Consider the following 17715-nt stretch of genomic DNA (forward strand, 5'->3'; position numbering starts at 1 on the left):
AATACACCATTGTCAGAATTCTTTTTGTTCCCAATATATTTAAGAAACTCCTTTTTATTGTCCTTAACTATGCTGGTCATAGATTTCTCCCTGTGTCCCTTTGCTTCTCTATCAGTTTTCTAGAATTCCTAACTTCTGCTATATTAAAGTTCCCTACCATCAACTTCCCCATTATTCCATTTGTTTTAATATGTATTATGTTTATAGCTGCCTTCACGTAGTTTCTAACCAGCACAGCCTTCTTCCTCAACTGAGGTTCAGAAGCCATGATCCATTCTTCTTCTGCTGGTGGCTGACTGTTCCAGTCCACAAGTGGCTCCTGTGGAATTGCCTGATTAAGCAAGTGCAGGGGGCTGTTCACATATCTGGAGTCACTTGCAGCACTGAGGCCTTAATGTACGCTTTTACGTTAGAATCAACAAACATTAGGGTTTCTGCTTATGAAGCAATTTTATTGGAAAAACATTAAAGAAAAGACTGTATATGAACTTGCATCAAGTATTTAGTCAGCATTTTTCAATTACAGATATTCAAATCTGAGTTTAATTTTACAAAAGACATTATTACCCCAAAAGTTCATGTATTTTTCAAACAGAACAGGATGTCCAGACTTCCCATTCATAGTGCCATTCAAAAGTTCCTGTCAATACTAGAATGGTAGAACTACGATTGAATTTCATATCCCAGAGGATCAAGACCCTGGTCCAAAAGCATTAGAGAAGACTCCCTCAGCTTCTGTAGCAGCTTTCTGAGTTCTTCCTTAGAAAACACCTGAAAATAAAAGATATACACATGCGGTCATAGCTTCTTTACAGATGAGACAGATTTGCAAGTAAACAGTGGTTTAAGTATGCTGCTCAACTTATGTCTAGGCAGTCTCAACACTTGGTCTGACAAATAGGTTAGAATAAAGAACTCCATGATCAGGTGTCAGGATTGGAAGAGAGTGACAGAGTACGCAAAGTCATCCAATCAACCTCAAAACCCACTCACTAACTCAGAACAGCTTGATGTTTCCACTAAAAAGATCAACAGGGAAATAGGTAATATTAACATATATGTTTGTTGTCATTAGGCTTCAGAGTCAATGCCACTTGAGCTGGGCAGGTCAGAGCTCTTACAGTTGATGGTTTACCTGCAAACTCTGCAAGATAGTCCCTTTCTGATTCACACGGGAAAAAGATTTTTTCACAGCCATAAGGACTAGAAACATAAAAGTATTAAATTTACAAAAGCCCTGGCACACTGTATCAGTGAGTACTGGCTCAATAAGATCTCTACCAGCAATGAAATGTAATGGCAAGGCAATAAATCTCTCTTAATGCAATTTAAAAAAAATAAAATACCAAAACCACACCAATGGCACTATGCAGAAGAATGAGATATTGGTTATCTGAATATTTTCTGTGTAATTCTCATGGCCCTTATCAACTTAGAAAGAAAGCATAGCAAAAAACTTGCATAAAGGGTTTACTGTCAGGAAATCCTTTACTGCTGCAAGTAACAAGATTAAACAGTATGACCTAGTGTTTGTTTTTCTAACTGTAGCTTCATGACTTCATTTACAAACAATCAGTAGTTTTAACTTTACTAAACAATTATGGATTTCTTTACATTAGATTTAAAATGCAAATAAATAAGTGGTTTTGAGCTCTGTCTCACCACATAGAGCTTGTGTCGCTCTGAAGCAACCACATCAGCGAGTCTCAGGCATTCCTGGTACTGTCTGGTGCTGTGTAAAACCGTATGAAGTAGAAAGCAAATCATAGGCAGGCACAGTTTTCGCAGCAAGATCATCTGATGTGTTCGTTCAGGGTCATCTTCAGCATCCTTACCATAGAAAAGCATGCATTAGTTACAAGTACATTTCTTTACTAGGTTTTATTATATTGTCCTCACAAAGCAACAGTACTTCTGCCCAATTCTAACTGTCAGGGGTAAAAAGTCATGCAGCAAAATATAGTGGAAACAGCTAACACACATATTTACAAGTTTGGAAGACTTGTAATCAATCTACAAATGGTTATTGTATTGCAAAGAAAATGATTTTCCTTAAACTAAAAAATAACAAAAGGAAATTAAGTTTCATAATAGGGTATTTTTCCCTAAGTGTAGTCAGACTGGTTGCTAACTCCACATTTTGCCTGTGTCCAGTTAAAGCAGTCCATGTTTTCCAACCATATTTAATGTATTGTGTAAACTTCTTTCAGGTAGATTTATCCTGAAAATTCACATTCTGATCTCAAGCAGAGCAGAAGCCAGCCACTAGTTGAAGGAGTTTAGAAGAAACTACTCCTGTGAGCACGCTATTCTTTAAATGTCCACTACATGGTTTCTTATACCTCCTCTGATGAATCTGGTACTAAACACTGTCAGAGACAGGACTCTGGACTTGATAGGGCAATTCTCATATTCCCAACCATGGGGGGAAAAAATCCATTCATGGTGATAGTCAAGTCACCAGAGTGAATTGTAACTGAGCAGCAAGAGCAAGTGAAACTGGGAAGTACTAATGTCTCCTATTATTGGGTAGAAACAGCTTTTTGGAGGCCTGTTCTGAGGTACAAGAGTGCATTTTACCTCTCTGACATCAACCATCCATCCTCCATCAACAAATAGCAAGACATTGTACATTTTCTCTTTCACATCAGCTGTTACAGCATCCAAGAGACCTTTCCAAATACCATAATCCATCTGAAGGAGAAAAACAGAGTAAACAGAATATCCAAGGCCTATTTTAATAGAACCGATATTTTAATCTAATGTATAGACATTGACAGACCTAATTCTAAATAAAAAATATTAAATTTTAGCTGCTGGCTGAAATGCCAGCTGCTAATAGACATTGTCATGCATGCTTAATTACCTACATAAAGAAAGTTAAACAGATTGTGTCTGCTTCGAAGCAGACATAAGAGGAAGATGATAATATTTTGACAACTTATTTTACCATATTCTCCAGAACAAGATTGCATGTTTCAATTAAACTACCTACAGTATATTTTGTACTTGCCAACATGTGAAGTCTATAAAGAGGGTCTTTAGGTGAGAAAAACCTGCAACATCTTTTATAAGAGGAGATAAGAGGGTAGTAAAATACAATAGATCATCACACAAAACAGCATTCTCCCTCACTGTCCAGTGAAGATTTTTTAGCAGAATGTAGTAGTGAGGTCTCGTATAATTTTGTAAAAATATTCAGTCTTAGTAATACAATAGAATATTTACTAGTATATTATGAAGTACTATAAATAAAGATTAAATACAGTTGTAAAATGTAGGAGCGCTTTATAAGGCAGTAGCCTTACTATGATTTTTTTAAAATTCATTTTCATTATTCAAAATTCAGTAATTCACAAAATGGATCTCCCAATCAATGTGAATTAGTACATTTCTACTATATTAAAAGTGGACTGTCCCTCTGAAACAGGGACTATTGGAATGTAGAGTATTTGTGTGATAATTTTTACATTTCAACATATTTTGTCAACAAACTTTGAGACTAACATCTACACATTCTGTATACCTCATACTTCTTCTCTTTATGTTCATGGGCCACTCTCTCAGTGAAGCTTGCTTGTGGCAGTAAAATAGGCTTCTGTGGAGCTGAGTTCATGTGTTTAAACCACTCATTGAACGTTTCATGGGCTTCCTAAATTGCATGGGAAAAAAACATTTGCTAAAGATTGCTACTGAGACTTTGACTGATCTGTGAATTGCTCGGTTACATTGATCTCCTTGTTAAATTTTTTACAATAGAAGAATTTAGCACATCTTACTTCTCCAAAGATACTCAAGATTCAACATTTGTCAACAGTGCAGAAAAACCACCACCACTTTGTAACATTTCAACTACAGTGTACATTTGCTCAAATATGTACATGCTTCTCTAGAACCATTTCCAATCCTAATATAAGAGGCAAAAATTATAGTTACCCGTAAGTGATTTCAAGTACCCAACGTTTAGTGCATTTGATTCTCACCAGGTATGCTCTGATACATAAATGCTCTCTTATAGCGTTGTCATCTTCAGCTGGAAGCGGACTATCCATTCCTTGTTCCTCCCATTGATTGTATATTTCTGCTATGGAATCTTGTGGAATCTTCACAAATACATCTTTTGCTGCTTCATGTTTCTTGGATGCTGTGACAATGTGATTTAGAATTTCAGTACTTTTATAATGTTATTACAAAATTGGTTAATGCTGGTGACAAACTTATGATACAATTTTGCTATAATTTCAAGATGGAGGATACTTGACCCTCTTCATTGTCCTAGTCATGTTCTTTAATGAGCTATATGATTTTAGTCCAAATCTAATGTTCTTAGATTGCAGAGACTAATTGTCAATGAGACTATGTTAAAATCTACTACACAAATAAAATCTGTAAAATGATAGTACCCAAGAACTTCCTCATTATAGCATTGCTTTGCTTAAGTGCTTCAGCCCGCTGTGCAGGATCAAATACCAGCCAGTCAATCACATCAATCTTCAAGCGATCTTCCTGTAAAAGCATATTTATTAGACTTAAGATCTTTTTCAAGGGTAAAGCAAAAAGTTAAATACACTTGGCTCTGGGCATTAAATAGTGTCCTACCAAGAAGTCTCCAGACAGCATTATGGGATGCTTATGGTAGACTGGTTTAATCACAGTTTTACTACCAAAAGATTTGGGAAAAACAAACATTCTCTGGTAGCCTAATTCCACCCAAAATCTATTCCGGTCAAAGTTTCAGTTAATTACTATCCACTGGACAAGCTGCTGATTTGCATCTCAAGATCTTGCCTCTGTTTCTTTAAAAATGAATAGTTTGTTGGATAGACTGAAATATTACATATTTGCCAAATGGTTCCTCTAGCTCCACTCGGCCGTTTGCTCACATACCATACTTTGGAAAAGTGAGTTCATGGCTAATTACAGTATCATGATCACCAAAGTACTGCTTAGCTGCTGTTGAGTGGTGTTGACAACGACCCTAAGGCAGGAGGCAAGTTTTCATTTTCCACCTTAATTTAGGTATGCCGGTCAGTAATGTGCTAAAGTGAGGTCAGATCAAAAACTTGTTCTTGAGATGGAGAAGACAGACAGAACAAATGCACATGCTCTTACATCAGGGTGAAAATTTAGTTTTCCAAATTTATAAGAAGCTCTTCACCACTTTCACATCCTTGCCAGAGGTGCGTTACTGACTTCAACTCCATTCACTGTTTACTCTCTGAAGAGTGGATATAATCAACACATACTGCAGCCATGAAAGATCAAGAGATGCAAAAACCAAACCCACAATATGAATTCACTTGTTTCACCTCTTTGCCTATCTCCCGCTAGAGTAAGTGTCACTCTCTTGCACATGCTTTCTGCATTTGCTTGAAAACAGAAATATGGACACTGTCGGTAAAGCATATTTCACTCTGGAATTTTTGTACTGCTGGCTGAAATCTGTACATAGACATTTACCTCTGTTGTGCCTGTATCTAGTGCAAGGTCATGGTGAGTGAACTCGCCAGTATCTTTCTTGCGAATGTTTTCAACAACAGTTTTTGTTATGGTTGCAACATCCAGACCTAAGTTTAAGATAAAATTATATACCAATATTTAATCAATCTTTATAGGAAGTGTATCAATCATTTTGTTTTAGTGCTAGTCATTCTTATATGACTGTGCTCACTGCAAGGCTGACCCATATGATTTTGAAATGCAAAACTGAAAATCAGCATTAAGGAGAATGAGATTTGAGTTTTTAAAGAAAAAAAAAATCAAACAGTGGGAAGGGACAGTAAAACAATTAAAGTTAAGGTATGCTTTTCTGTCTGTGTAGTAGGACTGATATATAGGCACATATTTTGAGACCCACCTATTCCCAGAACCCTGGACTAAAGAAGGCAACACAACTGATTTAATAGTCTAGAGACTAAGGGAACCTCACAGCAGTGCCTTTGTAGATTTTGTATCAGTAACTCGTTTGGCAAGAGATGTTATCTTAGCTACATTGTCTCTGGAAAATGAATAAAAATGCTAAAGAAAAAATAGACACCCTTCCAATTATGAATATAAAGAAAGTATACTTATATTGCCATATTGTCTTGTTTTCTAAATAAAAAGTGTACTGTTTCAGAACAAAACACCACAAAAAGGAGGCAGAATATTTCCTAGATGAAAGGGTATTTATGAACCAGAGGACATGCATAGAAGCTACATTGACCAACAGATTAGACAGCACCACAGTAAAGATACTTCTATGCAAGAGATTCCAGTTTGAACGTGACAGTAGGGCCTCTCCCAGGCAAGCAGCAAAGCTGGGCATTTACCTGGAGTTTTGTTCAGTGGGGAGGAGAGAAAGGGAAAGGTTGTACTTTAATTTTACAACCACAATGGAGTATTAGAAAGCAGCAATGTAAGCAGGAAGGGAGAGGGACAGTGAGCTTCATAGCTCTGCCAAATCCTTGAGTCAGTACATGGGTCTGACAACAGCCTTCGTTGCATGCTCTTTAATTCAGGCCTAGGTAGGAATCACGAAAGCCTCGGCCAACTCATTGCAAAAATAAGGATACATGGATCAGTCAGGCAGTTAGGAAACAAATGCCAAGTTATCTCGTTCGGAAGTGACTGCATGTTAAAAAAATGTAACAGGTTAATTTAGAAAGAAAAATCCAATTCCAGGGAACAGTTATAAAGAGACTGATCCTCCTGAAACACAGGCCAGTCCTAAAAATGTAACTGTTCACAAAAATGTTATAAATTTAGTGTAACTGAAAATAGTAAAAACTGACCAACAACATTTGTGTAGCTGGGATTAGTAATAATGGAACTAATGTTTCTGAAAGGTAACATCAAAGGCAGAAAAAGCTTATAAGGCTATCATCAGCATTTCTTACCTGCTTCCTTTGCTAGTTCAAGGCAGTGGTGACGTTGCTCAGTTTCAGTGACATCTTCCAAAAATACAGCATATTGAGCAACAGCTAGCTCCTGAGGTAAGTGGCTGACATAAAATGCTATTAGATCTGTGTGCTTCTCACTTACCAACCGCTGCAGATTAAAACCAACAGTAATGAATATGCTTCTGTACGGAACCCTTCTATATTCCGTTTCTATTTTTTAACATATATACACCGCCCACCATCATGATGAGTATCAGAATGCAGAACACACATTTCTAAAAAGCAAGATTAGACAAAAAGATTCAATTGAATCTTCATTTACAGGCAGGGGTCTATCAAACTGGTTCTCACTTAGGCCTTGTCTACACTACAGGGGGTAAGTCGACCTAAGTTACACAACTCCAGCTATCTGGATAAGGTAGCTGGAGTTGACGTAGCTTAGGTCGACTTACTGCGGTGACTACACCGCACTGGGTCGACGGGAGACACTCTCCTGTTGATTTACCTTACGCTTCTTATTCCGGTGGAATACCGGAGTTGACGGGAGAACGATCTGCGGTCGATTTAGCGGGTGCATCGATCACCACAGCTTCAATACCAGGTAAGCGTAGACATGTCCCTAGGCATTGCTAACACAAGCTCTAGTATGTGCAAGTGAGTTCCTGTGCATCTAGTAGGATGCATTAAATTAATATTTTTCATAGCTCTCCCTCAAGTGTTTCCATTTGTTGCATTAAAATATGCTACAGTAACTTTAAAGCTGCCTGTTATTCCCCTGCCCCCAACCACAGCTGAGCAGAGCAGAAAAAGCCCCTATACTTTTGAAAGCTTACCTGAATGTAGGTCTTTAAGATTTCAACAGAGACTTCCTCCTTAATTGGAAAAAAAGATTTAAATTTTAAGTAAAACAACAGTGAAAGCAACTATACATCTCTTTTTGCCATTTTCCCCATTGCACTCATAAGATTGCCACGGTTAGATGCAGACACAGAGCTAGCAGAATATCACTGCTTCAGTAATTTACTCACTGCAGCAGCAAGCTCTGGTGGTGGACCCATTTCTATGGTCTGCTCTTGGAGGCTGGCGGTCCCCTGATCCCAATGAGGTTTTGAAAATGCTCTGGGGATTTTAGTGCTCAGCCATTAGACCACACATAGTTCCTGTCCTGTGGAAAATTATAATCATCATCATCTGTTGTTCACACAACCACTAATTGAAGGGACAGGCAGATTTTACCCCTGCATCATATTTTTGCATCACCATGTTCTGCTCATTATCTCCTGCTTCTTCATATCTTAGATATAGTTGGTGGCTGAAGAGTGCTTCAAGTATCAGTGCCTGCTACCCAGAGAATTTTTACAGTCCTGTGCTATATCCTGTCTAGATCTTGATGTACAGAGTCTCTGACTCAATCATTTCCATAGCACAGGACTGCATCTTATACCGTTGGAGTTCTTAGGGGGCACAGAGAAAGAAATTGAGGCAGGGCGCTGCAGAGCCACAGTTAGCCAGCAGGGGGCACTACTGGGCAGGTAACATACACATTTCCTACATCACCATCAGTCTGGTTTCTGACCTTGGACTGACTGTATTGCTATTGAGGGTGGCTGATCTCATCCTGCTGACTGACTAGACTAAAGCTCAGAGGGGTAGCCGTGTTAGTCTGTATCCACAAAAACGAGGAGTCTGATGGCACCTTAAAAGACTAAAGCTAAAGCTGTACATGTGGATTTTATTCAATATCAGTAGCTTTGGATACTGCTGATTGAGGTTTTGACATCTCCAGTATCCCCAACCCAAAAAGGTTCAGAAGGGGCCTACCAAATTCATGGCCACGAAAAACGCATCACAGACCATGAAATCTGGTCTTGTGTGTGCTTTTACCTATACTAGAGAGATATCATGGGGGATACCCGCATTTCTCAAATTGGGGGCCCTGACCCATAAGGAAGTTACAGTGAGGGGTGTCCACAAGGTTATTGGGGGGTGTGTGTCACAGTATTGCCACCCTTACTTCTGTGCTGCCTTCAGAGCTGGGCAGCTGGAGAGTGGCGGCTGTTGGCCGAGTGCTCCGCTCTGAAGGCAGCACCCTGCTAGCAGCAGCAGCGGCGCAGAAGTAAGGGTGGCAACACTATACCATGTCATCCTTCTGCTCTGCTGCTGGCGGTGGCTCTGCCTTCAGAGCTGGGCTCCCGGGCAGCGCCGCCGCCAGCAGCAGCGCAGAAGTAAGGGTAGCAGTACCACAACCCTGCCCTACAATAACCTTGCGACTCCCTCAACTCCTTTTTGAGTCAGGACCCCTACAATTACAACATTTTAAATCTGAAATTTCACATAGCTAGAATCAAGAAGTTTACACTTTAAAAAAAAAAATCCTGACTGTGAAATTGACCAAAATGGACCATGAATTTGGTAGGGCCCTAGTTATGAGTCATGCCCCACAAAAGTCATAAGATTTAAACACAAAAAAACAAATTTGAGTTTTTATATTTGCCTTCAGGATTTTGACCTTTTAGGATACACACTCAAGTCACATTTGCAAACTTTTCTCTAAAACCATGAAGTGAGAATCTCGTGCTAAAAACGTGCCTCCAGGAGCTGCAGCTTTACAAAACAAAACAAAAAACACATCACAAGAGTTTGCAAAACTGCATCTTCCTTGTGGGATTCAGTGAGGGTTGATGGAGTGGCCCTTAATCAAGTTCACTCTTTCCCCTCAGAGTGTAGTATTCAACTACTCATTTTTCCTTCTAGCGTACTTGTGTGAAGTTGCCCCTGCAGTAACTGTAGTAGGTTGATACCTAGTTCAATGCAGCTTTAGATCTGCTTTCACTACTTTCCCAGTGTCTGGCTGAGAAAGACTTAGCTGAATGGAAACTGGCTTTGACTGAAATCCTGACAAGATTAAAGGGATGATTGTAGTTATGAGAAAACATCTAAAAAAACAGGATGGAATGGCATCTACATCCGTTAATAAGGATACACGGCTGTCTTGCCAAAATGGTTTGCAGTCTGGAGTTTCTACATTTGCAGGCAGCAGTTCACAGTGCCTTTTATTATCTGAGACTGCATATAACTGTCAGAGAACGATTGATGTCTAATGTTCACTGAAGTTAGGACAAGAAATCATGGGCTTAATCTGCAGCAAGAGAGATTTAGGTTACATATTAGGAAAAACTTTTTAACTATAAGGGTAGTTCAATTGTGGAATAGGCTTCCAAGGGACATTGTGGAATCCCCATCATTGGAGGTTTTTAAGAACAGGATGGACCAACACCTGTCAGGAATGGTTTAGGTTTATTTGACCCTGCCTCAAAACGGGGCTGGACTGGACTTTTGAATCCCTCTCAGCCCTACATTTCCATGATTCTGTGAGGTTACAACTACTCCTTTCTTAGTCAGTCCACATTTTTTGTCACCTAGCCTCTAGTTGACAACGTGCTATGCTTAGGGCTATGCTTGATAAATACCTGAAAGCTTCAGCTGGTGCAGAATGAAGCAGCTTACTATTTAAGTAGAGGTGCTTACAAGCCCATAGCACCAGGTACAATTCCAGCTGTTAGTCATGGTCTTTAAAACCCTGAATGGTCTGATACCAGGTTCTTGGAGAGACCTCTTCTTGCCTCATACTCAGAGTAGCTGAGATGCTCTTAATGCCAATGCCTAAAACAGTGAGCTTGGCAGTACGGTCTTGATCAGTAAATAGCTCCTCTGATTGGCATTTGTTCACCTTGGAAAAAATTTTGGCAAGCACTGTAAGATATATTAATTGTATTTAGGATTTGGTTGTCTTTTTGTACCGCTTTACTTTTTTTGTTTTGAGTGTTACTTTGGATTCTAGGATCAACAACTCGTCCATTCAGGGCAGTTTATTAGCAATTTGTGTACATCGTGTGTGTGTGTGTGTGTGTGTGTGTATACACACATTATAGATTTTAATTCAGTGAGCCTAGGTTTCATGGCAAGAGGCAGAATATAATTAAATAAAACAAATGGAATTTACCTTTGTCTGCAGTCCCACAGTGCGGAAAAACAGAATAAGATGAGTCATGAACCGAAGGAGGTGCCCTGGGAGCACACTTCTGTCTTTGGAAAGCCATTTGTTAAATTCATCCATCAAGCCTGTAGCCACAAAGTACATGTCTACATTAGCTTTACAGTGGGGGAGAAGACAGCTGAGAAATATTTCAAAACAATGTATTTGTAAAATACAGCAAATAAAAACAAAGTGTGAGAGCTAGAACGTTCCAACAGGACTATATATATATATATATATATATATATATGGAGATATACCTATCTCATAGAACTGGAAGGGACCCCAGAAGGTCATTGAGTCCAGCCCCCTGCCTTCACTAGCAGAACCAAATACTGATTTTGCTCCAGATCCCTAATTGGCCCCCTCAAGGATTGAACTCACAACCCTGGGTTTAGCAGGCCGATGCTCAAACCACTGAGCTATCCCTCCCCTGTCTTATTAAAGCATAGCCTTCAACGTGCTGTTCTAATCTGAACAATAACGACATTTTTATTCCACCAGTCTTCTTCCCATATGTATTCAGAAGAATCTGCATGCTTTTCTGACTAAGTTATATTTTACTACTTTTTGCTTCTGCTTGGACTGTTGAGGTCAATACTAGTCAAGGAGGCAGAGCTAAAGTTCCGATTGTAGAATCTTTATTGTTGGCATCATGCAAGCCAGATTTGAAATCAGCTTGACTTTCAGACTGAGTTTGCACGGTTAGAAGTTAGGAAACATTTTCACTTGTAAGTTCCCATAAAAGTAACTATAAATAATAAAAGAAATTGACCTTTGAAAAAAAGTCAAAAAACAAAGCTTACCATCCACATCTCCCAAAATAATGAACTTCTGAATCACATGATAGTGTTCTTGGTTCTCCTCTAAAACTCTCTGAAAAACAGTTCACGTTTCCTGTGAAAACCATATACACCATACAGTGTTACCCATAATAGAATAGGGTCCCTCTCTGATGAGGGCTAACCTGAATCAAATAACTATGCTGAGAACAGGGTACTGTGCAAAGTGCAGGAGAGTATACACGTGGAGTAATGTCAGATACTATGGGTGCCACATAAGAAAAGAATGGTAGAATTGGGGGAGGGGAAGAAAAGGATGTCTAAGAAATTAATGCTGTTAGGGAAAAAAAAAATAAAAAAAAAATCTATGTTTGTGCTCTTAGTGAGAATAAAAGAGCATGATGGAGATGTATACAATTCGAAAGGTAAGAGAAAAAGGATTGCACAAAACTACTAGAGCAACAGACAAGAAGTGAAACCCAGACATACATACACAAAGAAAAGCCTGTGTGCCTTGAGGAACTAATGCATGGAACATACTAGAGATGCAACTGTAAAGGTCTTAAACAATTTGACATTATGGGGATAACTAGGTAGGGGTGTGTGAATGTATATATATGGGTTTGCTTGTTAAATCATATTTCTCTGCATGTTATCAAGTGAATATTTAACAGGGGATAAATAAATAGGTCTTCTTCAGTCTAATCTTGTGCAAAAAATGTAATTAAAACCCTGGATGTTAAAGGTACTATGGATGTGTGACATACTTAAGTGATAAAATCTTACACTGTTCAGATTCCTACTATGCATAGTATGCAAAAGCTGAAACCTCTTAAAGGGACACTGAACCAAATCTCACACGAACATTTTTATCTAGTATTGGTACAAGAAACAAGATTAGGGAAAAATTCTCTTTTTTCATTTTTCCTACTTTGTACATTTGAGAGCACTTGAAAGTCAGCTTCACTGTTTCTTCAGTATAGTCAGCCAGTTTGGCAGAGGAAGTTGGGGTCAAGTGTACCTCATTTTTTGAATTTGTCAGGTTTTTAAGTTGCCTGTATTCCTTTCATTGTCAAATGGGCTGGCTGTGGGGGTGAGGGGAAGAATTTTGCAACTTAATTCATTTGCATTCAAAAAAATATCCCCTGTGGAGGCAAGAAAATGTTTGGAAATCTATAATAGAACCTTTTAGAAGGAGATTAAAACCAAATGACTTTCTTTTTTACAAAAAGAGCTTGCCATTGATTTCTTCAGTCCCAGTGCATATTTGAGATCATTCTGTTAAATACTGGATTAAAAGCAGTTCCCTGGGACAATATAAATACACAAAAACATTGACTGGAAGTTCTGTATTAAGTATTTACCTTTTTGTCTGTAGCCTGGAGTTCTTCAAAAACCTTTTCTAAAGTCCAACTTCAAAATAAGAGAAAAATGAAGGTACAGAAACAGTTAATTTGAATGACTGCAGATCACATATGACCTTTATTGAAGTTAAAGTGCACAATAGTACTAAAGACTTACTTTGTTTCTAAATACTCTCTAGGGAGCTCTTCCAGTTCCTCTGTGGTCATTACGGATGTACGGATTTCCTGCTCTACCAGCGAATCCACCATGACCCGGAAATATGCCCAGACTGTATCTTCCCAGGTATCACAAACTGGAAGAAGCTTCATATTAAAAAGAAAAAAGTCTGAATTAACAGATCTAGAGAAATATCAAAGATGTAGTGGCCATATGGGATCCCATCTATGGCCCATATAGTCCAGTATCCTGTCTCGAACAGTGGCCTCTGATGGGTCAAAGAAAGGCACAAGAAATCCTGCTGTAGCCCAAACCCATTAGTTAGAAGTTGGTTTTATTATGCCCAGAATCGTGAGGGTTTCTGTATCTTCCAAAACACTTAGCTTCTTTTATATTTTTAATCCTTAGTATTGTACCTCCAAGTTTTTCCTACCTATATTACACAGATTTTCAAAAGGACCTAAAGGAGCAAGGTACCCAAATCAAGCTCATTTGAAAATTCCAGCCTTTATGCCCAATCATTTTCTGAATCATGCTAAGCTCTTGGCATCTGCAACATGTTGTGGCAATGAGTTCCACAAGCAAATACTACAGTGTGTTAAAAAGTTTCGCCTTTTATCAGTTTTAAATTTGATGCTTTTCAATTTTATTGAACATCCCCATTCTGTTATACAAAGAGTGAAGACCAGGGCCCAATCTACCTTCTCTATGCCATCATGATTTTGTATACTTTTATCACATCCCCTTTTCTTCATCTCCTCTCCAACGTAAACAATTGCCAGTCCATGCCTCCATTCATTCTTCTTTTCCACTTTCTGAATGTCCTCTATTTAGACTCAGACTTTAAGGCCAGAAGGGACCATCATGAGCTAGTTTGACCTCCTGCACATTGCCGGCCACAGAACCTCACCCACCCACTCCTGCAACAGGCCCATAATCTCTAACAGAGTTACTGAAGTCCTCATATATTAATTTAAAGACTTCAAGTTATAGAGAAGCCACCACTTATGCTAGTTTAGACCAGCAAGTGATTCATACCCCATGCTGCAGAGGAAGGCGAAACCCCTCCCCAGGGTCTCCACAAATCTGAGCTGGGGGAAATTCCTTCCTGACACCAAATATGGCGATCGGCTAGACCCGGAGTATGTGGGGAAGACACTCCCCCCCGCCGCTGGACACCTGGGAAAAAAATCTCTGTAGTAACTCAGAGGGTTCCGCCCTCCTCCATCCAGTGGCCTATCTCCGGCCACTGGAAAGATTTGCCAATAGTAGTCACAGGTAGGCCATAGGAGATTGCCTGCAATAGCAATACCATCCTCTCCATAAACTTAGCGAGCTCAGTCTTAAAACTTTGGGTTTTTGCCTGCACTATTTCCCGTGGAGGGCTGTTCCAGAACTTAACTTCTTTGATGGTTAGAAACCTTCATCTAGTTTCAAGGCTAAACTTATTGATGGTCAATTTATATCCATTTGTTCTTGTGCCAATATTGGCCCTTAACTTTAACTCCTCTCCCTTCAGTAGAGTATGAATCCCTGATATTCAACCACCAAAAGCTTACAATGTTTCAGAGCAAAAGGTAGGAACAGATGCAAAGAACAACCTAAAGATTATTCAGAAGTGACAATCAAAACTAGTTCTGGGGCCTGGACTTGGGGCTTGACTGCGCTCATGACTGTCACAGGGCGCACTCCCTGGGTGGATCTCATGCCTATATAGAAAGGGACTCAGCCACCTCCAAGGCAGTTTCCCATTTGCTTCCTCTGGGAAGGGTGGACAGTGGAAATCAAAGGGAAGAGTGCATGGGATATGCAGCAATCATGGACATGCTTCTATTTAAGTCATGGATTTCTATTTAAATTGCTGATGAGAAAAATATAAGTAACAGAGGAATCATGGGTGCACCAATATTACTAGCAAGCCCTTGACAAGATACCCACCCTTCCTCAGCTGCTGAGCCTGCCCACAATCCCACTGAGAAGTCCACAGATCCACCTCTTCCTTTCTAGTTGCTGAACTGGAGTTCAATCACCCTTCCAAAGTGTCTTTGCAATCTCAACAGCTACACTACATGCAAAAATCCTCAAAACAAGCACTCATTCCCCTCCCAGATGATAAATGTGCCCAGTCTAATCCCACATGCAAAATCAGCCAAAGTTTTCTACTATATCTTTTTGATACAGAGTGACCAGAACTGAAAATGATATCCCAGATACGGTCACATAATTCCATTATGTGAATAAATAGTAATATTATCAGTACTACTGTCCATTCCTTTCCTTGAGGATCCTAACATCTTGTTTATTTTTATTACAGCTACACATTGAGCAGAGATTTTTGCTGATGGGTCAACAATGATGCTCAGGTCTTTGAGTTGCTACAGTTAAATGTAGAACTTAAAGTTGTCTTTTCCCAGGTCCAGGTGCTTCTGCCAACATACTTAGTGCCCTCCTTAAGGAATTGGAAGGATTACATTTTGAGGAAATGAAAGAAAAATTAATATGTATATTTTAGTGATAAAAGATGGGGGCAGGGAAAACATACCAAAAATATGTGAAAGGTCTAAAACCAAGAAGAAGAAAAAAAGAGGATAATTTAAGGTGTTAAAAGGAGTAATGGGAAACAACTGAAAAAGGCACAATTTGGCTGAATATAGGAAAAGCCTGACAGTGAGATTAGATTGTAGAATAATCTCATCAAGTGGGGAGGGGCTTATTGGTTAGGATTTAAAACTAGACCACACAAAACAATGAAGATAAATGGGAAATACTCTTGCATCAGCAGGGAGGTGGACTAAATAGCACATTAGGTCCTTTTCCATCTCACACTTCTGTCATATGAAAGCTAGTTTAGTGTAGCTATCAAAGAATACTAGAAATCTGGATTGACCAAAACAGGAAAATCTGAATTGGCTCTATTGATAGCCAGCAAAACAAAAACAAAAAAACCTATAACGTTCGATTGTGCTAGCTTAATTTAGATATGATAATGATGTAAAGGTGTCTATCATGTTTACGATCTTCTTGTTTACTAGGTTTTACAAACATTACACAAGTGACTGTGCTAGCTATCTAAAATTCTGCTCTCAGCTAAGAGAAAGAAATACAATTTTACCAAGAGAAGTAGTACTTATCTTACATGAAAGATCACATACCTGTTTGAGGTTCCCACTGAGTGCTGCGTAGATTGCTCTCTCATATCTATTAAACTGCTCCTAATACATACATTTAAAAAAAAAAAAATCATCTCTATTAGAGTTCTTGTTCAACCTCATAATCACTTGAAATTTTACTAGATACCAATCCATTATAACAGGGTCAATTCAGCAGCTTCCAAGAATAGTTAATGATTGCTGTTTCAACGAAGGGCTAAATATACCTCCAACCCCCAAGATACCTTATTAGGCAATACTATATTGAGTTGGGAGAAAGGGGAGATTTTTCCTGACCCCAGTACATCATCTTATGCCAAGAAGAATGAAGATCTGCAGTCCCTGTAATGATATCTTAGCTAATATCTACAGTTTTGCTCTTATTCCTAAAAAAAAAAGACTAATCCTTTTTAGATATTTCCTAAGCCATTTGTCTCAGTCGTGATGCCAGTTTCACAGATTAATTAGGATACACAAATATACTACACACTTGAGGAATCCTTTCAGAAACACTGAAAACAAATCCCCCTGAGATGTAAGCACAAAGGGTAGATTCAGCTGTGTGGAAGTGAGTGTCAGCATCACTTGATTTCAGGAAAAAAAGTTTACCCATTAACAATATCAAGCACGTAATATTTATCTTACATCTTCTGCCATTCGCCAACAACTGATTTTCCAAATGCATCTATATGGATTCCCTTCCACTGGTTCCAGCTCTGTTCCTATATGTAAAGAATAATTTAAAAAGCAGTGGGTATTTGAAGTTTCATAGAATCAGAGTTCAAGGCCAGAAGGGACTACCAGATCATTAGTCTGACTTCCAGTATACATCACAGGCCACCAACACCACTCAGTAGCCGCACACTAAACACAACTGAAATTGGACCATCCCACAGGGGACTAGACTACTATGTGCCACAGACAGAATAGGAAGTTGTTTTTCTGCAGTGTGGTGAGCATGTTTTAAAATTACCGTACACCTCTACCACGATATAACACTGTCCTCGGAAGCCAAAAAAAATCTTACCGCGTTATAGGTGAAACTGCGTTATATCGAACTTGCTTTGCTCCGCCAGAGTCTGCAGCCCTGCCCCCCTTTACCGCGTTATATCCAAATTAGTGTTATATCAGGTCGCATTGTATCGGGGTAGAGGTGTACTTCAAAAGTTTAGCTGCAGTTTTGTTCTTAAACAAAAACTTAATAAACAAACAGACCTTTTTACTCCCACCGCTGGGCTGAGCCAGAGGTAGGGACATGGATTGAGGGATACCTCACTAAAAGGAAATATGGCAAGGCAGGGCGCCAACTGGCACATGGATCTGTGCTCACTCATCTTGGAAAGGGT

General features: G+C 39.1%; 1 protein-coding gene across 3 annotated transcripts in view; it reads right to left on the reverse strand.

The window, feature by feature from the left end:
* Nucleotides 1–431: 431 nt before the first annotated feature.
* Nucleotides 432–17715, reverse strand: part of NUP107 (nucleoporin 107) — a 47449-nt gene continuing 30165 nt past the window's right edge. For all 3 annotated transcript variants that reach the window (XM_005280022.5, XM_005280023.3, XM_024109083.3), the window contains 15 exons: nucleotides 17015–17091; nucleotides 16373–16432; nucleotides 13221–13366; nucleotides 13064–13112; nucleotides 11724–11793; nucleotides 10885–11003; nucleotides 7715–7753; nucleotides 6879–7029; nucleotides 5461–5567; nucleotides 4404–4506; nucleotides 3984–4144; nucleotides 3527–3652; nucleotides 2581–2694; nucleotides 1663–1830; nucleotides 432–771 (listed from right to left, as the gene is read on the reverse strand). In XM_005280022.5, the coding sequence (XP_005280079.2) occupies nucleotides 664–771; nucleotides 1663–1830; nucleotides 2581–2694; nucleotides 3527–3652; nucleotides 3984–4144; nucleotides 4404–4506; nucleotides 5461–5567; nucleotides 6879–7029; nucleotides 7715–7753; nucleotides 10885–11003; nucleotides 11724–11793; nucleotides 13064–13112; nucleotides 13221–13366; nucleotides 16373–16432; nucleotides 17015–17091 (1598 nt within the window). In that variant the 3' untranslated portion in view covers nucleotides 432–663. The remainder of the gene's footprint in view (nucleotides 772–1662; nucleotides 1831–2580; nucleotides 2695–3526; nucleotides 3653–3983; nucleotides 4145–4403; nucleotides 4507–5460; nucleotides 5568–6878; nucleotides 7030–7714; nucleotides 7754–10884; nucleotides 11004–11723; nucleotides 11794–13063; nucleotides 13113–13220; nucleotides 13367–16372; nucleotides 16433–17014; nucleotides 17092–17715) is intronic.

Source organism: Chrysemys picta, chromosome 1 (genome assembly GCF_011386835.1).
Source record: "Chrysemys picta bellii isolate R12L10 chromosome 1, ASM1138683v2, whole genome shotgun sequence".
NCBI classification, from domain to species: Eukaryota; Metazoa; Chordata; order Testudines; family Emydidae; genus Chrysemys; species Chrysemys picta.